Raw genomic sequence first — 24418 nt, 5'->3', positions numbered from 1 at the left:
GTCCCTTTACCCAATACTCGGGAAGTTCCACGGCAGAAGATTGGATCCCTATTCTCCGAGGTTCTGCTGCAAATCAACGTTTGACCAGTCCATCATCTGAAAGATGTCCTGGGAATTCTGGGAGAAGCCCAGGTTGGCGCTGGGGATTTCACCAAACAGTGACTGGTATTCATTGGTCTTGGTCATACCATTGCCATTGTCATTAGGGAAGAGCGGAAAATCCATGCCGTCTCCTGCAAAGGAGTCGTCAAAACCTTCATCAACATCCCTTAATGAATTTGGAGTGTAAAGCATGGCTGTCTCCTGGCCAGTTGGCGAAAAGTGAGGAGCAACAGTCGGGATGGGAATCTGCTGCTGAGGTTGCTGATACATAGGCAATTGCTGTTGCATCATCTTGAGGTTGGGGTTATACATGACAGGCTGCTCAGGTGTGGGTAGCTGAGCAGGAAGCTGCATATGAGCAGCATAGAGGTCCTCGTTATCGAGGATGAAGGCCGAGCCATTCTGGTATGGGGCATACTGCTCGTAGGAACTAGCCGAAGCAGGAGAGGTGGAATCCATACCCAGATCCAGGTGAAGTGTCTCGGTGGGAATGTTGTTGATTGACATCCAGTCCGATTCATTGGGGTAGAGAGGGAAGTCGCCAACGAATTGTGTCACGTCGTTCTGAGGGGGAGTGGGCACACCGTTGTATTCAGTAGAAGAAGGCGTTGACATGTTACCAAGAGGTGGAGTCTGTTGCTGAACGCTGCCAGCAACTGATGGCAGCTTCTTTCCGTTGGTCTTGGTGCGAACGTAGGTCCAGCCATGGGCTTTCTCCATGTGCTGCTTGCAGTTGGATTCGCGTTTCGACTTATAAGGGCAAGGCTTGAACATGCACTCATACATGGCAGGTGCAGCAGAGTGTTTGTCGTTGTGGTGGCGGTCCATTTCCTTCTCAGTGGGCCATCCATAGGTGTGATACTTGCAAGTCGGGACAGGGCACTTCCAAGGGCGAGAGTGAGTCTTCTCGTGCTTGGTAAGGTCGCAAGGACGCTTGAACTCCTTGTTGCAGCCGGGCTCGCGGCACTTCTTAGGAGCTAGCTCCTCGGGTGAAGCATTCTTCTTGCGGCGAGCCATGGATCGTTGAATCTCCTCCTCGTCCTCGAGCTGCTGGCTCAGGGATCGCTTAACTTGCATTGGCGAGTCGCTGTCAACCTCGACAGGCTTACCAGTGTCCAGAGAGATGTATGTGCCGTCCTTGCGGACACGGACGAGCTCGACGGGGCGGCCTTCGTGGAGACCACCGATGAGTTTGATCTCGTCAGATCTTCGGCGAGAGTTAGTTGGATAGTCCAAGGGAACAAAACTGGGTACATACGCGTCGATATCCATATCGTCACCGCTGTTCTTTGCGGCAAGTTGTTTTCCGTATTGTAGAATCTGGTCCTTCAGGTCGAGGAAGTATCCGTTAGTGTAAGGCCGGTCAGCAGGTCGAATTTGCTCGCGGTCGCTGAGATATTCGACGGTCGCTTGAATGCATTGCACGGACGTAAGGCAGAAATCCAGGTACAAAGTTGCTGACTTGGTCTTCTCCTTCAAACACAAATTCCGATAAGTATTTTCCCAAACGCCAAAACCAGTCAGAAGCTGACTTACCGGTGCCATAAAGATCAGTGTTTTCTCAAGATCTCGCAAGCAAATAATTTCCTTTGATCGAATTCGTCGCGGGATGTCAAGAACAATGGGCTCAAACTCCTTGAGAGTCGGCTTTGCCAACAAAGGGCGCAAAGTGTGCGTGTGAATGCGGTTAATAGCCTTGGGCCCCAGAGAGGGAAGCTTTTCCGATGCTGCGGCAACGGATCTTGTGATGGCGGATCGTGTTTGCACCTTTGTCTCCTTCTTTGCCGAAGTGACTGCACCCCGCTTCTCGTTTGTGGAAGCCACCGATGTACCCAAACCGCTGTCAGACTCATGGTGCCGTGAATGGCGAACAGAGCGAGGGCGCAGAACGCGCCTCTCCTCTTCTTTTGTCATCTTGGGGTCGACAATAGGTCCCTCGAGGAAGCCGCGAGGGATGGGGAGACTGGTGTCTCGAAGCGTCTTGATCTTAGACTTTGGTGACAGAGAGAGCTGATCCAAGGACAGAGCTTCGTCGATGTCGTTCAGAGCCAGGGCCACACGTCGACGGTTGGCATCGACGACATCGTCCAAGTGAGACTGAGCCCGAGGCAGCGTGGGAGGGACAAATGTGTTGTCTAGAGTCGAAGATGATGAAGGAGGAGAGTGAAATGTCGCACCCTTACGGAGGGTAGAGCTGTTTTTAAGGGACAGAGCATTGTCGGTGTCGCTGTCCGGGCGAGTCACCGGAATCCTTCGACGAGGGTGGGAGAAGGACATGGCTTAGATTCAAGGTGGGTATGAGATAAAAGAGACAGTCGACTGATGGCCACAGAAGTCCTGAAGCTAAGACGGGGGAGTCCCGTTAGTTCAAGAGCGCGACCTTTGATGCAAGCGAGTGCTTGGTAGTGAAGGACGGGGAAGTGAGTCACAGTCGAGATTCTTGAATCCCACACCTAGGACACAAAGGCCTAGACGTTGATCAAGGCCAGATTGGGACACGGGGTGATTGACCAATACAACGACTTGAAAGTGATACCGGGAAAGGTCGAAAAAAAGACAAAGTCGAAGTAAAAAGACGAGACTGAGATGTCAAGACGATATAAAATGTGAACCGTACCAGATCAGAGACCGAAGGTGTATGCAGATGATCAGCCTTGATGTCGAGGAACCAATGCGGTGGAGGTGGCGCAAGAGGATAGAACGACAGGGAAGGCGAGGGATGAACAGAATAATATATTGTTCAGGCGGTAAGACGACTCGGCGGGCCTCGAAGAAAGATGCTAAGCGAGACGAGACGTCGAGTGACAAACGCGTGAGATGTCGATGAATGAAACAAGACGCAGCGTTGAATGTTGGCGATGCGAAAGGCGGGTGGAACTGGAGGAAGGAAGAGGACGGGCGGAAAAGGGTATATGAGGGTTGACCGAAAGGGTGTACAAATTCGGGACCCGCAGGGTGTGTGAAATCTAAATGTAAACGGAGAGAAGCTGAAGCTGGCGGCGGCCTCAGGATAGCGAGGAGATTGGTGAGGTGAGAGTGGGATTGAGAGAGAGGTTTGGACTTTGGAGAGAGGAAGAGGGCGAAATGGGAAGTGTCTACGGACGAGCGAGGTTATGCTTAGAAACCGACTCGAAATGGGCTCCGCAATCTCTCAGCCCATGGCCACTGTTGCCTAAAATCCTGGAACGCTAAATCCTCTTCGAGCATGGTACGGGCTGAGGCGCAGGATCCCCCCTGCGCAAGGTTGAGTGCGATAGCATCCTCCCCGAGGTAGTACCCTAACCACTAACAGAGCTGAAAGTCTAACTCCATTTGACTCCGCAATTCCAGAGCATCGGACACCAAGACTCACCTCAATCCCCCCCGCAGAGCCTCAACGGTCTCAGACTCGGAGTTACGACTTAGAGTACCTCGACTATGACAAGCGACCTCTTCTGTATCCCCACAAACTCCGCCAGATCCGACCGCTCCTCTCCCGCACCCCTAGAACCTTTGTGGTTCACTGCGTATCATCCAGTTCTGTCTGTCCGTCTCAAGAGGCGCATGAGGCAGAAGAATTTCCAAGCTTGTCATTGATCTGAGGGAACAGCCAAGCAGCAGTTGACGATGAATTTGGGGGCCAGAAACGATACCATTGCGTATCGACTGTCGTGGCCCTCTGTTTCTCCGCGAAATGACGGTGTTTGTTTTCATTTCGGTTTCAAATAAGCTCGTGTTTTAGACGAAACCAATCCTAACTTTGGGGGGTCACGATCACAAACCAAACGCAAAGGGAGAAGAGGAAATGGTGTTGTCTACGAATTGTGCTAATAATTCACTAGATGACGTCGGATAGTGGTGGTTTGGCAACCATTGTCACTGTTGTGAACCTATGGAAAACGCCTTGCGGAGAGTCTGCAGGGATCGACACCGGGCGCATCTTTTGGGTGGTCCGTGACCGTTGACTGTCAGACTTCGGTCCATTAGCAGTCCGGAAAGAACTCGGAATTCTTCTGTCTGGTATGGACATCAATATCAACATTTCAAGAGTCTATGAATGAAGAGAACTGTTCTTTCAGAAACCTAGAAACCGTCTACTATGCTGGCAGACTACACACCCTCGTTTGGTGTTGAGTCAATGCCTGCCTCTTTTCCGAATGATCATCGTGTGGCCATTCTGCCATCCTACGGACACTCATCTGGTAGCTCATTGGCGTTGACCACGCTAATGTGGCATAAACTAGTCGCTATTCTATTCGCCGGTGGTCTCTGATTGACGAGACGCATGGTGTTGCAGTCGATGCATTGCATTTCCACCCTCCACCTCAGCCCTCTTTGACGGCTGTGCCTTGCAATCGATGGCGATGCGCAGCCCTCTGCATAGTTTATGTGCCATTGATTTGATAGGGACTTCAGAGATCTTGAATTGTTTTGATTGATCCTACCATGGATGTGTTGTAGCGGGACTCACCGAAAAATGTATTGTCGTTGCTGGACCTTTGAGCAGATAAATCCTAGTGCTTGAAACAGGATACCGAGGAGAGACACGACGACTCACACGCGTTATCAACATCACCAAGACCTCATATTGGCTGCATCTAGATCGAACACAAGACACACCAACTTCAAGTATTCTCCTTCAACTGGTTCCTGTTCCTGTTCCTGTCTCTATGGACTCTCCACCGCCAACGCCTCCTTTCCCATCGCATCTGCCCACAGCCAATGGACTGACACTGCATTTACTCCACGCATAGGGCTGCTCCTCTCCGCAGGGGTTGGTCGAAACAAAGGTCATGTCACCCGTTGACTCAATGGCCGGCGATTTCCCTTTTTGGTTACGAGCGTGGACCCCCACCTTTTCCCAAGCCGTTGCATTGCATTTCATCGCACTGCTAACCCTTCAGAGCTTCTGCCCTGAAGCATGCGTCCCAGATTGAGGCCGCACGTCCTAGATTTACCGGCCGGAATCCGTAGCCGCCACCAGAATGATTCTCTCATCAATTGATCAAGACAAGTCGAGCCATCGCTGACGCCCGCTCTTTGAATCTGCTGCGTCAGGAATCACGCGTTTGTAGATACTCGCGCCTTGGCATATCTTTTCAAGGATAGCACGAATGCGCGAGGGTCCTTTTGCAACTTGCAACAGCATCAAGGCATCGTAATCGACATATCTTGTCACCAACCAAGATACACGTACGCAATATGCATACACCCTTTCAATAGAACGCACCACTAAACAAATGCGTAAATATACACGCAAGCCAGGTGTTTCATTTCGGCCTAGTTGCAATTCGTTCATTTATTCCAAGAACTTTTTGTCTTGTACGATGTTATCAAATCCTATACTAACAGCCATTTTTAAACACGTCCCTGCCATAAGCCAATCAGAATCAATTTTATCAAGCAGCCTACCAAAGACCCTCTCGTGTCCAGGGACAAATCTGGATGCCTCGAGTGGTGAACCCCATTCTCAAGGCATCCGTATTTCTGGTTCGCAGGGGATACGTATGCATTTGCGCCGTTCCCTATCAGCCAATAGCGGAATGCGTTTTTGACATGAACCTATTATCGTGACACCCATGTATGATTGTTGACGATACTACTAGTCTCAGGGTCGAATGGCGCAAACTCGGATAACTTCTCAACAAGCTTAACAGTTGAGCTCGTGATCAAGGCACCCGCGAATTGGGACTTTTGATTTGACATTGACCTAGGTACCTAGAGTCAATGATCCATGCTTTGATTACGATCCTAGTGGTGATCAGTTTTAACACAATCTAGATCTTTCTTGGTATAGGTCACCTAGCGTTGTCTACCTGAGGCCCCCTCATACTCCGAGACCCATTTAGATATGTTCCTATTTTCGATATAACGAGCTCCCGTGTGGCTGAATGTCTTAGAGGCGTGTGATGAAACGGTAGGTTCTGCTGGGAAAGCCCTGAAATCTTAGGTGTACAATCTCCATCAAGATATGAGCGGGATAACTAGTCCAGTATCAACTTGTCATGAATCATTTCTTATAACACAATCACACCAGTACTACTACATTTTATACAATAAAAATCGAAGAACGAAATATGATACCGAATTCTCGGAAATACAAAGATATTGAAATCTCATAAAACTTGAACCTCCCTGTCTATTCCTTGTTCCCAATGCCATCGCAAACGCCAACGCGACGATCTCAAAGAATCGACACAATCTTACACCCAACCGGCATACTCGTCGTGGGACGGGATCTCCACAGAGGGAGCATTCCGCTCATCCTCGGTGAGGGGAGAAACGGTGTGGGATCGATCAATATGATCTCGTATACTACCACCTCTTCTAGGACTATATCGTTCAGCCCTAGATCTGTTAAGATCTGGCGCCTTGAATTGTCCCTGAGGTGGGAGAGGAACGCCCTTATTCACGATCACCTTGTTTCCTACTTGTTGACCACGAACGTACCGTTGGCCCTTGGAGGAGTTTGTGTGAGTATCATTAGATTGTCCTCGTTAGCTCAATGCCACGAGATGATGAACTTACCTGTTTTGCACCTTGAGTTGGTGCAGGAGAGTAGTTCGGGGCGCATACACCCGGGGGACTGGTGTATACCCGATCCGAAGGCCTCAGTTGGGGAGCCATGTTCATACGGGCCTCCTGTCTATATGCCGCCGGCTGGTGGACCCTTTCAGGTGCCCTCAACTCCTGATGACCACCGGTCGGCTGTGGTGTCTGCACCTGTCTCGTCCCATGGAAGACTCCAGCACCATGGGTTTGTTGAGCAGTAAACCCCCCATAATCCCTCCTTTCTCTCTTCTTTTTCGATGCCTCACAATTTGAGCACATGCCTAGCCGGACTTGCCGACTCTCGGTGCTGGCATGCTGGTTCCTATAGGGGAACACCCCAGGGAAGGATAAACAAGGGCACAACATCTCCCAACGATCTTGCCAGCAAGTATAGGTTCGGACATACTTATGATGCCCGCACTCCTGGTAGTCGTGGTATATGTCTAAGCACATTGTGCTAGTGATGAGCAAAGGAAGTTCTTTAGTTTGTGGTATTGGCGTAGAAGTGGTGCTGTTGATGGTTAAAGACGTAGGCTTGATGATGGTCTGCGCCTGAGAGGGGAGTTGGTTGATTGTTGTAGAATAATAAGCAGATCGCCATGGTCGCTATATATACCCGATCGCTATTGTTCGAAACATGAGACTGTTTCTCTGTCTTAATGGTGAACAACTATCGAATGCGTGAGTCAGCCGAACAAGAAACGTTGGTTATACTCTTGTTCAGCGTCGTTGCAGATGTTTAGACGATCATGCAATTGCGATGGAAACAAGAATATATAATGTTCTGTGTTCATACCAATGAACAGGTCTGAAGTCAAGGTATATCTAGACTCCTGCCTCTATTTTATTGAATAAATAGAACACTGTCTCCTTTCCGGTTGAAATACTTAGGTAGGTATAATAAGAACGCCGTCAACATTGACTCTCTTTTGCCAAAGATTTCTCTCTTCTATGCCCTGGCCAAACCACTCCAACAAAATGCCTTTCCATTACCGAACTCGGGATTCTTCCGTCGCTGGCCGACAGCAAGATCAATGCCCACAAGCACGAGGAGGGTGGGAAAGAGTCATATCGTATCTCATTTGGCCACATTGGTGTATAACAAGACTTATTCGTTGGTTAACTGGAGCATCATCACCTGATCGCCACATTCCTGACAGCAGATCGACCTGGGGAACACGGGCATTTCCAATGGAAAACATTCCTAGTGAAGCTCTGATTGCGCCGATACCACTTCGTACAAACCGCCACTACTTGATTAGATTGCGTGATCAGGATATGAACAGTGAGTCTCATGGCCAGCCTCATAGCCCCCCCACAGCAAGGAGCCTCGATTTCCCAAGTTTGGGATATGTTGAGAACGGGTATCTCATCCCGCCCGCAAGCCATTCTGATAACAACGGTCCTGTCCTCTCTAGTAGTCATATGTTAAGCACCCCGGTTGACCCAAGTCGACATGAGGCTACCCCCCTTACTGCAGAAACGGTTCGCTGGCCCTTCCTATCCTCATCTTCTGAGTACGATGAGGAATCAGACGACGATTTAGGCATGGAGATGGAGGCTGTGACCTCAATAGCTAAGCTGTCCGGATCCTTTTTGCCATCTTCTTCCGAGCCCAATGATAATTCAGATGAAGAATCTCACGTGAGAATGGGAACTGCGGCCTCAACGGCCAGGGTTTTCATAAACCATCGCAGAGCCCTTCCGATTACAGCTGGCGGCTTTTGTGAAGCCTCGCAGCCTCACACATCACTTGCTAGTGGCTCTCCTACAGGGAACTTCTCTTCAGACCTTGAGAGTTCCTTAAACGCTTCATCTCCCGCAATTAATGTTGCGTCCACAGTCGAGACTACCGAAGACCCGTGTGAGGGTGAAGATGAGGTAGACGAAGACCAGAAGGAAGAGACAAGGTCTACCGCTGTGCGATCGGTACTATTGTCTCCAGTTGGTCGACCAACTTTGATCCACCTACCTGCTCGAGCGCAAGTTAGCCCAGGACGCCAAACCCCAGGTTCTCCCCAGTCCAATTCGTAAAGTGATTGAAAGGCGTGCCTGGTCGAGTTGATCGCAGCAAATGAGGCAACGGGAAGGAAACGACTTGAGAGAAGAGAGGAATTGACCACAGATGCAAATGTTGGGAGAAAGGTCGCTGGCTATTTGATCCGGCATCCAGATACGGAAGATAGTATGCCGGAACCATGTTGCATAATATCATTGAGCATTTCTTCAGGATAGGAGTGTCTTTCTGCACGTCCTAGGACTCTCCACACTTAGCATAGACAATCTTTCAGATTGATAATATGGGTATCTTACCACTAATTTCTTTCCTTCTCACCACCAAGTGTCTAAACATGTGCCCAACCTCTTTCAACAAGAACCTGCATCTCGTTAATGAGGCAAAACTCGCCCGGTTCTCTCCCCCCTAATTTCTCCCACTCCGCAACACGTCCCCTGACTACCCATGCATCAAACGGTGATGATACCCACCGCATTATGCGGTTGATCCAGAGACCGGAGAAGATCTGCCATGTCGACACCCATGCGCCTTGTTCGGGATGCACGGCTTGGTATGCACGTAGGTTATAGCCTACGCGGACATGAGGATTGAGGTATACACCTCTAGTTTTGGAGAGGGGATTGTCGGCGTGGATAAGGCAGCATTCGCAGCCTTCGAGGTGGTGCTCAGCTAAAGAGTCCGGGATACCTCGGAAGCGCAGCTTCGACGAGGAAGTAAAAGGCTCTACAGGCATGGCGACTGGTGAGGCAGTCAGTAAGGAAGCACTCGTCTTTAAGCGTCAGAAAACAAACCAATTCCATTCCAGCAGCTCGCAACTGGCACAGCATCCAAGTGATTAACAAGAGCATTCCTTGAAACACTGCCCTTGAAATACGGCCAGGTAGACATCGCATGCGCTTGTCCGTTTGTATCCCTCAGTGCAAATGTATCATAGTAGTGTGGCGGTTTCGAGAAATCAAGCGAGCAAGCTGCAGCGTAGTCACCGCCATTTGTGGCAAGGAGCTTGAGCACATCGTCTGTCTGTAAACTTTGTGAGATGTTGCTGACCACCCTGTAATAGTAGTTGACGTACCGTGAAGACGACATCGTTGAGAAAGAGGACCTTATCGAAATGCTCTCCCTTCTTGGACAGGTCTATCAAGTCCTGTAACGTCCTGTTTCTCAACTTTGCGAGAAACGGTATCCTTCTCAACTCGCGTTTCCCCCTAGGTGTGTCGATCCAGCCTTCTTCCTTAATTGGATTCTCGATCTCATCTTTATGCGTGACATCCGACATCTCCACACGATGGGGAACTCCCAGTCTCTCGAGCTCCTGATCCATGTGATGCAGCTCCCTTTTAGTCTTGTCCCAGCTCCCGCTTTCATACACACTAACAAAGACATTCTCTCGCCCGAACAGCTTTGCAAGTTCTATCACCGCAGGACTCCAGTGATCTCTAATTACGCGCTCGTTGTTGAAGTGCATGCTTGCAATATAGATGCGCCCGGGCGGCTGCGAGAGCTTCGGGGCTGGAGTACGATCGGCATCGAGGAGGTTTCTATGAATTCGAAGGACATCGAGAACGTTGAATATGACGACGAGGACGAAGACTATCTTGGGGAAGCGTGAGCGTAGGAGGCGACGCAGGTAGAGGCGGTTCGTATGCGAGACCATGATTCCTTATGCGCGGTTGTGAGGACAGCAAAGCATCATAGAGAGTGGAATTAGTAAGATTGGTGCAACCTCTGCGCAATTTAGCGGAAGAACATGGAATATCATCCGCGAAGAAAAATAATCATCGTTGTTACAATGTTAACTGCACAATTGACATTGGATCCATCCCTTGCTTGGCTCATGGATGTCGACCTAAGGTAAGGTACATGCACCTGTAGCGACCCCCAACAAGTGTAGTCATCTAACTTGAACGATTGCTACCTTGAGCTAGCTCAGTGACCGCCTACTCTACCTTAGTGGGGAAAGTTGGCTCTCCCCCGAAGCTGGGCGTGCGGCAGAATTCTGTTTCGACGACATATCTCCTGCATAGAAGCACTTTGATCAGACACCCGATAACCTCCGTGATAATCATGATTGCCCGTTGATTTGGCGGTGAGGTCCTAGCACGTCACAGGAGTTCCCTGCCAAAGTCTACTGAGCTTACAAACAATTTGATTCTTGAGAAACGCAAGTCATGGTCGAGCACGGCGTCTGAATGTTCAAACAAATATCAGATTGATTTCTCTATGCTTTCAATAGGTTGCACATCCTCCTTTACGTATTTTATCATATAGAGATACATGAGATTGGTTTTGTCTGGCACTCATGGTCCAACCTCCGCCGACCCGGTATATCCCATAACTAATCTTGTCATGATGAGTGTCATGACGCCTTCATTAACTCAACCCGAGTCTCATGGAAAAAATGCCAGTGCTATGTCCACTCGAAATTCGTCGCCCCAAGAATCTTCAAACTCAAAGATTGGTCAAATGACCCTATCACCGTCTATTTGGCAAAGTGAAGGTCATATCCTAGCCACTTCCTTCGGAGAATGGCATCGACGGAGAGACCAGGGTAACCATAGGTGAGAGGCAGGAAGAAGTACCAGCCAGCAATGATCAGAGACAGAATAGCACCACAGGCAATCCAAGCACCGAGCATGCTCTGGCCGGCGAAGCGCTCACGAGCGGTGACATGGTGCCTGGGGCTAACAGGTCCCTTCTTGTCCTTGATAGTGATCTCCTCGGGAGCTTCAGAGTTGAAGATGAACTCAAGAAGAGCGCCAGCAACAAGGCAAGAAGCAAGATGAGCTGGAAGGTAGTGATGCAAGAAAAGTTGTCGTCCCATGAGGAAGAACGGGAAGTAATGAGTAGCCCAAGCAAGGAAGAAGAAACCGGTAGAGTTATACAGGCGCGATCGAGTTCCTAAAATTTTGTTATTGAATCAATTCTGAACATGTATTTCGGCGAGACTTACGGCGGTCGAGAGCATCAATACCACGGCGCAGAGATACCTGATCAGCGAGAAGAATACCGGCATAAACAGCGAGAAGACTGCTAGCGAGCCACCAGCCAATGGGGTTGCCCAAGAAGTAGATCTGCTGGCGCGTCTCGCTCTGAGTCCAGAAGCTCACACCACGGAGCAGGAAAGGCCACTGGTAAGGGTGGCTAGCATAAGGGTGGCTACTGGTAAGCTTGCTGTTATGGTAGAACATGGCGCGCTGGAGCTCGAACCACTTCTGGAGGAAGGGCAGAGACTTGACCTTGCGCTCAGGCTTCTGGCGACGAGGGTGATCAGCAGATAGAGACGGAATGTCCTCGGCGATCCAGACGTTGGAGCTGGGCGCAATCTGCTTGTTACCGTTGATCTCCTGCTGCTTGTAACCCCACTCAGGGAGAGGCTTAGTGTGTGTCCACATGGCAACCTTGCTTGGGTTGTGAATGAGCTTGAAGTGGCCAGCAACAGTCTTGAAGTTCTGGTTCTTCTTGCCGTGTTCGATTCGGACCTCGAAAAGCGTGTCCTTCTCACGCTTGCCGAAAGCCTCCTCGGGAGTAACAGCAGTGAATTCCTGGTTGGTGGGGTAATAAGGAGAAGCGACATCGTGAGAGAGCAAAATCTTGTCGGTTCCAACGTGGCGAAGGCGAACCAGTTCGTGGTTCTTGACAATGCGGCCCATCTGCTTATCGTTGTTGGCGGGCAGGATCTCCCAGTAATTGTTGGTGTCGTTGTAAGGGTAACCAGTGATCTGCTGGCCCTGGGACGAAACACGGCCATCATCGTATCGGAGAGGGTAACGGTCCTCGTGACTATGAAGGTATGTCTTGGTCTCCTTGTGTCGAATTGTGATCTGGTCATAGTACTGAATGTCGATCGAATTGGCCAGCATAACGTTGTCGCTCAGGGTCTCCTGGAATTCAGGAGTCATGAAATCATCACCAGGACCGGATCGGTAGAGAACGGCGAAGTGAACCTGGAACCAGAAGAGGTAGAACAAGAAAGGCATGATGATCAGACCAAAAGCCCGAGCGGCGAAGTGCTTAGTAAATTCCTGCAGGCTGATGGCACCACCAGGTCGGTTGATGTTGAGGAGGTCCCAGAGGTCGATGACAACGGCAGAGCCAATGGTAACGAAGGCAAATACACCAACGTACTTGACCGAGATATCGCAAGAAAGAGCGAATCCGGTAAGGATGAGCCACTTCCACCACTTTCGGGAGAAAGGCTCATGTCGGAGCTTGTACCACTTGATGTAGAAGAGGAGACTGCAGGCCATGGCGAGGACCAAAGTCGCATCTAGGAGGATGAGTCGGGTCTGACCGATGTGGGCATTGTCGAGGAGGACAAGACCAGCGGCGAGGATGCAAGCGGGAAGACTGTAGCCAGATTCCCACATGATGAGATATGTGACCGAGACAGTCAAAGCACCTAGAGTAGCAGGGAGAGCTCGGTACGCGACATAAGGAACTTTATTCGCAATGTAGGAGTCGCCGATGTTCTCGAAGTGGAAGTTACCATCGTAGCCAACGAGCCAGCCGACAAAGGCGAAGAGAAGCTTGCCAAAGGGAGGGTGGACGTCGAAAAAGTAGGTTCGCTCGAGGTAGTATGAGGCGAACTATCAAGCAATGGTTAGCTATAGCGTCGAATACTGGTGAATCCAGTCGTGCTTACCTTTCCAAAGTGCACCTCGTCAAAGACAACCTCGTTCGGATGGCTGATGCCCCAGAATCGAGTAACGAAGGACAAGATAGTGACGAGGAAAAGGCCCATCTTGTACTCGGTCTCGCTCTGCGCAGCGGCTCGCTGAGCGCCAGCCTTGGCAAGCTTGTCAAGCTCAATATTAGGATCGAAAGAATCTTCTTCGGAGAGCTTCTTTGATGGTGCGCCCCTCTGTCGCAGGCTGCCCTGCGGCGTGGAGCTTCGAGCCATGATTGAAGATGGCCGTAAGCTACAGATGCGACAATCAGTTCAAGGCCTTATAGACGTATGTATAAGAAAGGAAAATGGCATGAAATATGCAGAGAAACAACCACGTCTCACAAACGATTCAGAGGAACCGCAGGTCTCAGGCTTACCTCAGGGGTTAGATAATAGTGCCCTGGTTACACCAAGCGATTCGTAGAAGAGAACAAGAAATAGGTTAACAAAGGAGCGATAGAAGAGCAAGTAGAGGTAGCTACTAGAAGCAATTACCACCTCAATCGAGAAGTTTCACAAGAATAAAAAGAAATGAAAGAAAAAGGGGCGATGGATTAAAAAGAGAAACCTCCCTGTGGTCGAAAGTTATGGGATCAAGTTGATGCTTCTGGCGTCGAGGACAACCTGGCCAGCTTGCCTTTTTTTACCCCTGTCACTGGAGGAGCCTGGGCTAGACGGGATGGACGCAGGGGTAAGACCCCACTTGTGTTAGCTCTCAGCCACTTGACAGCTGAAGCTGCTAACAGTTGGATGTTCTCAAGGGGAGTCAAATAAGGAGCTATGGGAACCAATTGGGTCCCGTCGTGTTTTAGCTTCAGTGGGAGAGGGACTCTGACTTCGACCAAGCTTTGCTGATGATGCCGGTTTTGGAGATGCTCAGCAACAGGGCTGAAAGCCTACGGTGGTCGATTGGATTGTGTCTAGCGATCAATGTTTGACCGCCAACCCCGATTTTCAATTGAACACAAATGCTTCGGACATCATAGATTTTTCACAAGTGGAGTACTAACTTTCTCGCAGACTGTTTGATTGCTGTCGTTGTTGGTCACGCTGAAACTCGAGTTGGTGGCAAAGCACAAAGAGACAAATGAAGCTGCGTTTGCAACAAACATCCAACTATTCTTCTTCTGGTGTTGAATAGAGCATCAATAAAGATACCTTTTATTCAGCATTGAACTATATGTCTGTGTGCCACTACATTTCTATTGAGCTCCTGAACAAACACTGCGATATGTGCAACACGTCTAGTTAACATTTAGACGCCATGGCTTCATGTTAATAACCAAACAGGAAAGACGAGACAGCACCACGTTGCTCTCTTGACTTTAACCTCCTGAATGACATACTGCCATAGTTATAGTAACAGAGCTCCCAAGAGGAAACTCATGCTCAGAGCTCTTCCAAACGCTCCTCGGCCGCCGTCTCCGGAGGGCGCAATGCGGGGCGGCCCGGAGAGGCCACCACAAGTTAGCCGATCAACGGAGCTCAGCAGCAGTAAATTAACTGATTTCATGCACCTGTAGCAATTGACCAGATACAACCAAGTCTAATCCATTCTCTCAAGGTGCTTTCCATTGGCTAGCTTCGGTTTACCCCTCCGAGTACTCACCGAACCTCCGGGGCTCTCGTTCAAAACACAGCAACCAAAGCTTACTTGAACCCCTTGGGAACTAACTCAACAAAACCTCAGCTCTGAGACTCCAATTCGATCATTCTCTTACTCTAGGTACGTCGGTAATTACAATTGTCAGCCTTTTTCTGCCATGTCATTTTCTCCCATTGCGCGCAGAGCTTCACGCTGCATCACCTCTTCCATCCGAACAACTCCCCGCCAGTATATCGTAGCGCCAGCCAAGTTCACACTTTCAGCCAGACACCAATCGACAATGTCTTCCGACCAGCAGATCATTTTCACCAAGGACGCCCCTGCGGGTAAGTTGTATGGATTCAATCTCTGGTAAACCTTTACTGACAGTATCGAAGCCCTTGGCCCTTACGTATGTTCAACTACCCCTCACTGACAAGGTCAACACTCATGATATGTCAAACCAGTCTCAAGCCATCAAGACCCCCAACATGATCTATTGCTCTGGCCAGATTCCTCTTACTCCCGAGGGTGAGATGGTCCAAGGTATCACTGAGCAGACCCGCCAGGCCTGCAAGAATGTCCAGGCTGTTGTTGAGGCGGCAGGCTCGACTATTTCCAAGGTGGTCAAGACTACAGTCTTCATCTCTGACATGTCCTACTTTGCTGTCAGTGCCCCAGCAAGGCCAATATTCTACTCAGTTACTGACAGCTTCTAGGAAATCAACTCTGAGTACGAGAAGTGGTTTTCGCACAAGCCTGCCCGCAGTTGTGTAGCTGTCAAGACTCTCCCCAAGAACGTTGATGTGGAGATTGAGGTCATTGCTCTTCCATAGAGGCAAAATCTAGGCAAAGCCAAGGCGCACGACAAAATAGGACTCGATAAAAACAACTCTACATTACTTCGAAATTGGTGAGAATCGTGAGTCGTCGGGGATAACGTAGTCCTATTGCCACAAACCATCATAACAGCCTCTGTGGGAGGATTACTACCGAATTCTGACGGATATTGCGAAGAAAGTTTATTGCTACCCACTTGACTTATATCAGAGACGAGTGCCATGAAGAATTATCGTTATAACTAGCCTGGCATTACTGAGGCTATAAGTTCTGAAGCAAACAGACGGTGTGTCTTGTGAGGCCTAGTCAATGCCTGAGTCGTTGGATGCCTAAGGAACCAGTGAAGATCTATCTTGTGAGGGGCAAGGATCGAGAAGTCACCAAGGCTTTACAAAGAGACTCCCTTCTAAGTATACACACTACATAAAGTACTACAACGCCCGATATAAATCAAAGCCAGTGGTGTCTGTGGGAGGTATGAAGTTCGTAGAGCAACGGCAATTTACCGTAGAGTCTGCCCGTTTTCTAGCTGCAGTATATTGTCTATTCAAACTATCTAAGTGCTCCATACGACAACTCTACCATCGACGCCGCTTGCTACAATCTGTGTCAGTTTACGCAACTTATAGGTACGACATTGTACTTACTGCTGAATTTGGTAACGCGGTCACCGGAGGTTTCAAAAGGCCTGACGGTGCTGATGGTATTTTGATGGATAGTCTTAAGTTGAGTGTCATCCTTGGTCTTGCCCTTGAGATCCATTTGTCTGAACATGTTCAAAGCAGATTCCTCGCGGTGCTCGCCCAGACCAGGACGGGCCTTCTGCTCAATAGCACCAGCTAGCTGCCAGCCAGCCTCACCACCTTGGAAGCGGAACGCCTCACAGTCGTAACCAGCAGCAATGATCTCATCTTCGCTGGTCCAGATCAGACTCTTGAAAGGAAGCTGCTGAGTGGAGACGGTGACAACTGCACGGGGAGGCTGCTCAGGGCCGGACGGGTAAACAACAGTGATGCTACTATCATGCGCCGCGAATGCAAGACTGTCTCCGCTTGGAGAGAAAGAGACAGCGTGTACCCATCCAGCCGAGTTGTTCAAGTACTCTCCACAAACGGTGTTGAAAGGGAGTCGCTCGCCCCAGACTCCAGGAGCAGGTCGGGAGTCCATACCCTTGATGAAGGCGGAGAAGACTCTGGCGTGAGCATCAGTGGACCCAGCAGCCAGGAGAACAGAGTTGGGATGCCAAGCAACGCTGGTAATGGTGCTGCGAATGGGCTTCTTCAGGTGCTTAGACACCCACCAGTCGTTCTCCTCCTCGAAGTAGCAGACGGCAATGACGCGATCGCCGGATCCGACGGCAAACTTGTTCTCAGAGGGAGACCATCGGACAAAGGTAGCAGCCCGGCTGATTCGAAGAAGGACCAAAGTAGGCTTATAACCGGTTGGGGATGGCTCCCAGACCAGAGCGTTACGATCTGGTTATCATGTAAGGTGCTGAACGAGACACGACATAGGGGCAACTCCACGCAGACTAACCTTGAGAGCAAGTAACGATACGTCCGCTGTCTGGGGCAATATCGACACTAGTGACCGTCTTGTCGTGGCCCTTGAGCTCATCTTTCAGCTTGAAGGCATTGCCAACCTTGCCATAGAGCTCGACAGCAGTGTCTCGAGCGACAGCGAGGACGGAGTGATCGGCCGAGAAGGAGTGATCGGCGATGGGGTGGTGGAAGAGGTGGTGGACTTCGGGGGCGGCCATGCTGATATAATTTGCGATAGGAGTAGCTCTCTACTATCGCTTTGAAGTTAATTGAGAGTTTTCGAGCAAGAAAGGCCGTGTTGAGTTGGGTGCTGACGATGGATGTCTAAGTAGGCTCCAAGCTGGCGGTGGGGGTGGGGGGTTACGTAGTGCTGAAGCTCCAGCCAGTGGATGGTAGAATACCTTAGTTAAGCTTGGGCCACAGCGGCTGTGCTTGTCTTGTAGTGCGAGGCTGGCAATTCTAGGCTCGGCGAAAAATCTCCAATCCATCAACACCGCCGAACATCGATATCTTGGAATCCAATTGCACCCGTCATCAATACCATAGTCTTGGTATAAGCAGCACTGGAAAAGCACTGAACTTTCGATTGCGACATATCGTTTATCAACATAGAACCGCCGGCGTCTGTTCAACTATCACAATGGCCGCTGTAGCAAACGCGCCTCGTGGTCTTCAGCCAAACGCATCTTTACCAGCCAAGGTTCAGCCTATTCCTCCTAATCAAACGTGAGTCTTTCACTGCTCTTCTCCTTCATAAGCCGTGCTGATCTTTTAGTCTTTACGTAACGAATCTCCCCTCCTCGAAAATCCAGAAAGCCGACTTGCGAGCCGCCCTCTACCTCCTCTTCTCCACATATGGCCCTGTCCTCGATGTTGTCGCTCTTAAGACAATGAAGATGCGCGGTCAGGCCCATGTCGTATTTCGGGACGTTCAGTCTGCTACACAAGCTATGCGATCTCTCGAGGGACAAGCATTCCTTGGTCGCGACTTGGTAAGTGGAACCTTTCCGTGATGGTGGTGGAATCAGTCTAACTCGTTTGCTAGAAAATACAATATGCGAAGTCCAAGTCCAATTTTGTGGCTAAACTCGACGGCACTTTCAAGATCCCTAATGCTGCAGGTGCCGCCAACGTCGAGCAGACCGAACTACAACAGAGCATCTTCAACGCTCCCCCTCCCGGTTCAGCGCTGGCACCGACGCCCGGCTCTGGTCTTCCTGCGAAGCCCGCTGCGAACGCGGACTACGTCATGGAAGACACAGATACACCAGGTGGCCGAGGACAGAAGCGAACCCGTGACGATGAGGACAGTGATTCGGATGTTGCCATGGAGGAGGACAGTGACGATGATTGATGAACAAGAAGGAATCCATGAAGGTCGGCGACATTTCTGAGAGACGCAAACGATACGCTACTACATTGCCATTTCTTTAGGGACCCATAGCCCTAGGCAACCTCCGACAAGTCCCAGCCATATCATGAGATAGTTGGTCCTGTCGCACTCGAATTTGGAAATTGCGTCTCCCAGCAAGCAGGGGTGGATAAAGAAGGATGGGACGCCCGTGATAGGGTGGTGCTATGAGCAAGACGTTAGTTAGGCCGACCAATCTTGACGATACCCAGAATATTGAAATTGACTTGTGCAAACAGCTCTCCCCAGAAAACGTACATCGGCCGATATACCGCCTACATTGCCCAGTGCTCGAAGCCCGGCCTTGTACTCGTCTGGTACAAGGCGGCGAAAGACGGTGTCAATGTCGAATGCTGGCTCATCGGCAGGTAGGTTGCGTAGATTGAACCATAGACATGGTACACGATACGTGGGGTGAAGGTGAATTTCATACTCCACCATGGCAACTTCTGGGCGAGTCCGTTGTCTGATTAGAGCGGCCTGCCGTGATTTGTAAGACAAGTTTCAACATTTGGAAGGTATTATATTGAAGACAGGTTACCTCGTCTGCTTCTTCAGCATCTAACATATCCTTGTCCCCTTCTATTGGTACATCCGTTTTGTCGTCTGAGAAGGAAAATCCATCCAAACCTAGTGAAAGATCTCCATGATCCAGATCAAACTCGAGAGGCCGCCTGATTTGAATATACGTTGTGAAACCCGCACCATAGGCGAAGTCTGTGCAAAGAGCATTGCAGAGCCTCAGTTTCCACAGTGCTCGTTGGGGGCCCAAAGACGCTTGGCAGTATTGTCTGTCAAGATGATGACATGCTTCTGAGAACTCTTCCGCGGTCAGACAAGGGAAGTTTTCAATACTCATTCCGACTGGAATATTGTGGTCGAGGTCTGGAGAGTTTTAGTATCTGTGAAGTTGTGATTTGAGTTGGGTATCGCTTCCACGTGCTGTGATTTTAGGTACGAAGGGTCCACGTACCTGAGCTGCTGGTAATTTTAGTGCTTCGATCTAGCACAACATGATTGTTTGACAGGACTATATTTGGGTTGGATATAACATTTATCTGAGCTTTGATTTGTTAAGCTACCCTCCTTATTTGTTTCTAGCGACTACCCAAGGTCCAGGTAAAGCGTCAAAAGGTTAGAGTTATACTTGATGCCACATAAAAAAAGGAAACACTTTCACATCATCAACCAGGATTACTTTTTCTCTCCCAAAGCAACTCATAAATAACATATGATTCGACCGATGGCAGCTCATGCGACGACACCATTATTCAAATTCTGCCATAAATTACCTACCTATATCCGTACAATAGGCTGTGATTCAAGTTGTAACGACTTGGTTTCGCAATACCTTATAAAAAGGAAACGGAATCGCTGGGTCCGAGTGCTCGGGCCAGGGCGCTAAACTTGACCGAGAGTCGGTGTCGCAATCGCAAACGACACCTTTTGTATAACCCCTGGTCGCGTGCCGGTAAAGGTAAAAGCTACCCCAAGCTCCTGATTTCGGTTCTGTCTGTATTTCTGTCCTTTATTGGTTCTGGTAGTTCAGTCTCAAGCTTGAGACTTTTGTTGCCACTTTCTTTGTCAACTGCTTCCTTGCTTGCGACCTGTACATAATAGTTCTTGTCCTGTCTTACACTGTGAATTCTAGCGTCTTTTCGAGTCATTTGCTCTCGCTCTACTGGCTAGTCCCACCTAGAAATGAAAACACCAAGTCAATGATTCGAGATCCGTTCAACATCCACCGAACCACAAGCACCTTTGGACGCCCGCAATCTCGAAACATTCCTGCGCCGTCGCGGGCCGAGGCCGATGAAGTAGCCATGGCCTTCTCTATGCCCCGAACCGTTCCATCCTTTGATAGTCGTCAACGAGAGCTTGAGGATCGATTCTGGGGTTCTGGCCAGAAATCCAACAAGTCGGATCGACTCCCCATGTACAAAGACAAGCCTTTTGCGTCGCCCTACGACGACGAAGACAGACCGTTTTGGAAGCGGAAGAAGTGGATGGCTATCATTGCCTTCGTTGTTCTGACATTAATATACTGGACTGGATCCTCCTCGAAGAAACCCTCGCCGAAGCGAACTGTAACGACCGATTGGAGCTACACAGGCTTGTCCAAGGATGATAGAAAGGCGAATTGGGATCACAGGAGAGATCGTGTGGTCGAGGCATTCGAGCTGAGCTGGGATGCCTACAAGCGATATGCCTGGGGTACGTCTGGCCGAATATCTGGACGAGCGATTCAAATTGGCTGACCGAAGAACTGGACAGGATTCGACGAATACCACCCAATTAGCAAGACGGGTGAAAACATGGCACCAAAGGGACTCGGCTGGATCATCATCGACTCTTTGGATACTATGATTCTCATGAACCTTACATCTCGTGTCCAAGACGCTCGTCATTGGATCTCGGACTCATTGACATGGGATCAGGATCAGGATGTCAACACCTTTGAGACGACGATTCGAATGCTAGGTGGACTTCTAAGTGCACACTACTTATCCACCGAGTTTCCGGGGCTTGCGCCACTGGCCGAGGATGACGAGGGGGCAGCCGGCGAAGATTTGTATCTTGAGAAAGCCAAAGACTTGGCTGATCGCCTCATGAGTGCATTTGACTCCCCATCTGGTGTCCCATATGCGAGTGTCAACCTTGCCAAGTTCGAGGGCATCCCCTCACACGCAGACATGGGAGCATCGTCGACGGCGGAGGCCACAACGCTCCAGCTTGAATTCAAGTACCTCGCAAAGCTCACAGGAGAAAAAGACTTTTGGGACCGTGTGGAAAATGTCATGAAACTTGTCGACAACCAGGGAGCTCAAGACGGCTTGGTCCCCATCTTTATCTATGCAACCTCGGGCGAGTTCAGGGGTGAAAACATTCGTCTAGGAAGCCGCGGCGACTCATACTATGAGTATCTTATCAAGCAATATCTTCAGACGAATAAGCAGGAGCCTATTTACCAAGATATGTGGTACGAGGCGCTTCAAGGCGTTCGCAAGCATCTCGTCACATATACTTCAAACTCGAAGTTCACCATCATCGGAGAGCGACCGAATGGATTGGAGATGCCACTTAGCCCGAAGATGGATCACCTCGTGTGCTTCATGCCCGGTACAATAGCTTTAGCGGCCACAGAAGGCCTTACCGAGGCCCAGGCACGCAAATTGCCGACGTGGTCGAAGAAGAACGAGGAGGATATGCAACTGGCGCGTGAGGTCATGGAGACATGCTGGGGAATGTACAAGTACATGGCAACTGGGCTATCAGCCGAAATCACCTACTTTGAGATTGACAACCCGCCAACGGCTTATGGTAATCCTCGAAATGGTCCAGTTAATTTCGACCCAAGTCCGGAGGCGGAGTGGCGCAAGGACTTTACTGTCAAGTCTGGCGATGTTCACAATCTGCAACGGCCCGAGACGGTCGAGAGTCTGTTCTACATGTGGAGGATCACCAACGACAATCGATACCGGGAATGGGGTTGGGAGATGTTCAAGTCTTTCATGAACCACACAGCTGTGCGAAATGGAGGAGGCTTTACAAGTCTGCGCAATGCCAATGTTGTCCCGCCTAAAGTGCGGGACAATATGGAGAGCTTCTGGCTGGTAAGTGATAAAGAGATCCATGGATGTGAGCGAGCAGACAGCCAAGATGCTAACATGCCCAAACAGGCTGAGACACTCAAATACTTTTACCTCCTGTTCTCACCTCCTGATCTCCTACCTCTGGACAAAGTCGTTATCAACACCGAAGGACACCCACTGCCTCGCTTCGACATGGGACAGATATTCTCTACAGGATGGAAGAGAAAGCCAAGAGACGCCAATGGTAAGATCATCGCTCCGGCCGTCAAGGCAGAGAGCCAAGAAAAGGAGGCCGTTATGTAGGATGCCAAGAAAGTGAATTAGAGCAGCTGATACCGTGGGTGCGGCGATTGCATGTTGTGAATAAGCTTAAGTGATACAGAGTGGCGAAGTTACGTTGAGCGCATGTAGCATTTATTTATTTTGATATGTCATACTGTTTGAGCATGGGCAAAGGCTTGAATAGAAGCTTAAAATTCTTTTCACAAATGTCCCTCCCTTCTGGTCAAGACAGTTACTCTTTTCGTGGCTTTACAGCTGCCTTTCTGGTCCAAGCTTCAAGGGAGACAGGGTTGTGACGATCTCGAAAAATATGATTCGATGGCTTACGGGCTTGTGCCTGTCTTTTTGACGAGCAAGAACAAGGAGGCAGATAGGAAAGGATCCGCTTCCCCGTGGTTTTGTTCTTGGCATACCTATGGCTGTATCTGCGATCGGCTCTGGGTTGTCGTTTCTATGAACCGGGACTCGTGAGGGCTAGAACGAAAGGATTTCCTTTTTGTCGGGACCGAGAAGAGGGGAGACGCAGTTGGCCGATGAATGGAAGGGTCCTCGTATCAGGGCTGAAATCAATTGGGAGAGGGAAGGACGGGAGTGTGATAGTCAAACTTAATGGTGAATGCACCTGCTGGAGATGGTTTAGGTGGGTTGCTTGGGAAGACAGGGGTTGCTGCTGTTGGTTTTGAAGGATTACCTTTAGCAGCTTGTGATTTATCTTCGATACTGCGTTGGGCCATGTTGTGTGTATACTGACCAAAATCTGGGTTTTTTTTGTCTCTCGGAGATCTAAGATAGAATCCACCATTTTCAATACCGAGCAGTGAATCCACATCTTCAATTCTTTACGTATTCTTTCAAGACTGATCCGATGCACAGACAGACAGAACCCGGCAGCATGGTCCAGGCGGTATCTTCAGCATGCGGGGGGTCCCAGCCAAAAGGCGTTACAGCGTTACAACGACTCACTCTAGACGTTCTAAGGCTCCCCACCTCCACTGCGATAGCGTCAGCTCGGTCCCTCTCCACCAATGCCCGTGGTTATTCCTCAACGCTCGGAGCGTTTGACAGCTCGATCTCAGTGGCGTCTTAGTTGACTTTGGATTAGCATTTGCTGTAAGTGGTCAGAAGATGATTTGATCTGATACGGTACCAAGGATCCCTTTGCCCATTGGGGAGGGGGGTCGTTCAACGCCAAGCAACTGTCACCGACTGTATTACTCCCTCTCCTCTGAGTCTAGAATGATAAGCCCACCTCCTGCCCCTTCTCACACGACCTTCACGTTATCTACTACTACCTTGTTTCTCTTTCTGTTGCTTTGATTAATCGGCTGTTGCGCACATGCAGTCCATTAAACTTGACTGCCCCCATTTTCAGCTCTAAACTTGAACATCGCATGTCGACTTATATATTAACAGATATCCACTCTTCGCGACAACTACATCGCTGCTCTTTCTAACTCCACTACCTTCTTGGTGGCGATATGCCGACCATCTCACTACGACTATTGAGACGATCAACATATATCAGCAAACCAATATATTCATTGCTTCAAATACAACCACCTTTTTACATACCTTGAGTCGTTCGCTAAAGCACTGTGACCCTGACGAACCCAACGAACCAGCGTCCTCCGCCGACAAACCGCTTACTCACAACATATACTTCCCACTCACCTCCCACATCCGCATACGCCTACGCTTATAACTCCGACAACAATCCCCAGCGGAGGGCCAGCTCCAGTCATCCCACCGTTCGGGATCGACCAAGCGTGAGCTCGGCCCGCGCACAGCGTGCAGGCTCAAGCGCAAGAATGGCGCCTCACGATGTCGAGCGCGGGAGCATTAGCAAG

The 24418-nt window shown here is 49.7% G+C and overlaps 8 protein-coding genes across 8 annotated transcripts; 4 read left to right on the top strand and 4 right to left on the bottom strand.

Moving 5' to 3' along the window:
- Positions 1-48: 48 nt before the first annotated feature.
- On the bottom strand, positions 49-2379 carry FSUBG_9018 (zinc finger transcription factor ace1; the record flags this gene model as incomplete). The annotated part of the gene is made up of 1 exon (XM_036687487.1): positions 49-2379. The coding sequence occupies one exon, from the start codon at positions 2377-2379 to the stop codon at positions 49-51; it is 2331 nt and encodes a 776-aa protein (XP_036535493.1).
- A 5445-nt stretch (positions 2380-7824) lies between these two features.
- FSUBG_9017 (uncharacterized protein) lies at positions 7825-8667 on the top strand (the record flags this gene model as incomplete). Its single annotated transcript, XM_036687486.1, has 1 exon — positions 7825-8667. One exon carries the CDS (start codon positions 7825-7827, stop codon positions 8665-8667), a length of 843 nt encoding a protein of 280 aa, XP_036535492.1.
- A 311-nt stretch (positions 8668-8978) lies between these two features.
- On the bottom strand, positions 8979-10304 carry FSUBG_9016 (polysaccharide export (CAP59); the record flags this gene model as incomplete). The annotated part of the gene is made up of 3 exons (XM_036687485.1): positions 8979-9388; positions 9442-9670; positions 9723-10304. 3 exons carry the CDS (start codon positions 10302-10304, stop codon positions 8979-8981), a joined length of 1221 nt encoding a protein of 406 aa, XP_036535491.1.
- An 825-nt stretch (positions 10305-11129) lies between these two features.
- Positions 11130-13550, bottom strand: FSUBG_9015 (dolichyl-phosphate-mannose mannosyltransferase; the record flags this gene model as incomplete). The annotated part of the gene is made up of 3 exons (XM_036687484.1): positions 11130-11548; positions 11601-13236; positions 13293-13550. 3 exons carry the CDS (start codon positions 13548-13550, stop codon positions 11130-11132), a joined length of 2313 nt encoding a protein of 770 aa, XP_036535490.1.
- A 1532-nt stretch (positions 13551-15082) lies between these two features.
- Positions 15083-15740, top strand: FSUBG_9014 (uncharacterized protein; the record flags this gene model as incomplete). The annotated part of the gene is made up of 3 exons (XM_036687483.1): positions 15083-15251; positions 15295-15572; positions 15624-15740. 3 exons carry the CDS (start codon positions 15083-15085, stop codon positions 15738-15740), a joined length of 564 nt encoding a protein of 187 aa, XP_036535489.1.
- A 560-nt stretch (positions 15741-16300) lies between these two features.
- FSUBG_9013 (actin like 2 3 complex subunit 1A 1B) lies at positions 16301-17503 on the bottom strand (the record flags this gene model as incomplete). Its single annotated transcript, XM_036687482.1, has 3 exons — positions 16301-16341; positions 16392-17219; positions 17281-17503. The coding sequence occupies 3 exons, from the start codon at positions 17501-17503 to the stop codon at positions 16301-16303; spliced, it is 1092 nt and encodes a 363-aa protein (XP_036535488.1).
- Positions 17504-17925: 422 nt separating this feature from the next.
- FSUBG_9012 (u2 small nuclear ribonucleoprotein B) lies at positions 17926-18639 on the top strand (the record flags this gene model as incomplete). Its single annotated transcript, XM_036687481.1, has 3 exons — positions 17926-18011; positions 18061-18277; positions 18331-18639. The coding sequence occupies 3 exons, from the start codon at positions 17926-17928 to the stop codon at positions 18637-18639; spliced, it is 612 nt and encodes a 203-aa protein (XP_036535487.1).
- Positions 18640-20414: 1775 nt separating this feature from the next.
- FSUBG_9011 (mannosyl-oligosaccharide alpha-1 2-mannosidase) lies at positions 20415-22592 on the top strand (the record flags this gene model as incomplete). The annotated part of the gene is made up of 2 exons (XM_036687480.1): positions 20415-20910; positions 20971-22592. 2 exons carry the CDS (start codon positions 20415-20417, stop codon positions 22590-22592), a joined length of 2118 nt encoding a protein of 705 aa, XP_036535486.1.
- Between the last annotated feature and the right edge of the window lie 1826 nt (positions 22593-24418).

This window comes from Fusarium subglutinans (assembly GCF_013396075.1).
Source record: "Fusarium subglutinans strain NRRL 66333 chromosome Unknown NRRL66333_c0000131, whole genome shotgun sequence".
Classification (NCBI taxonomy): domain Eukaryota; kingdom Fungi; phylum Ascomycota; class Sordariomycetes; order Hypocreales; family Nectriaceae; genus Fusarium; species Fusarium subglutinans.
This window is presented reverse-complemented; position numbering and strand designations above follow the sequence as displayed.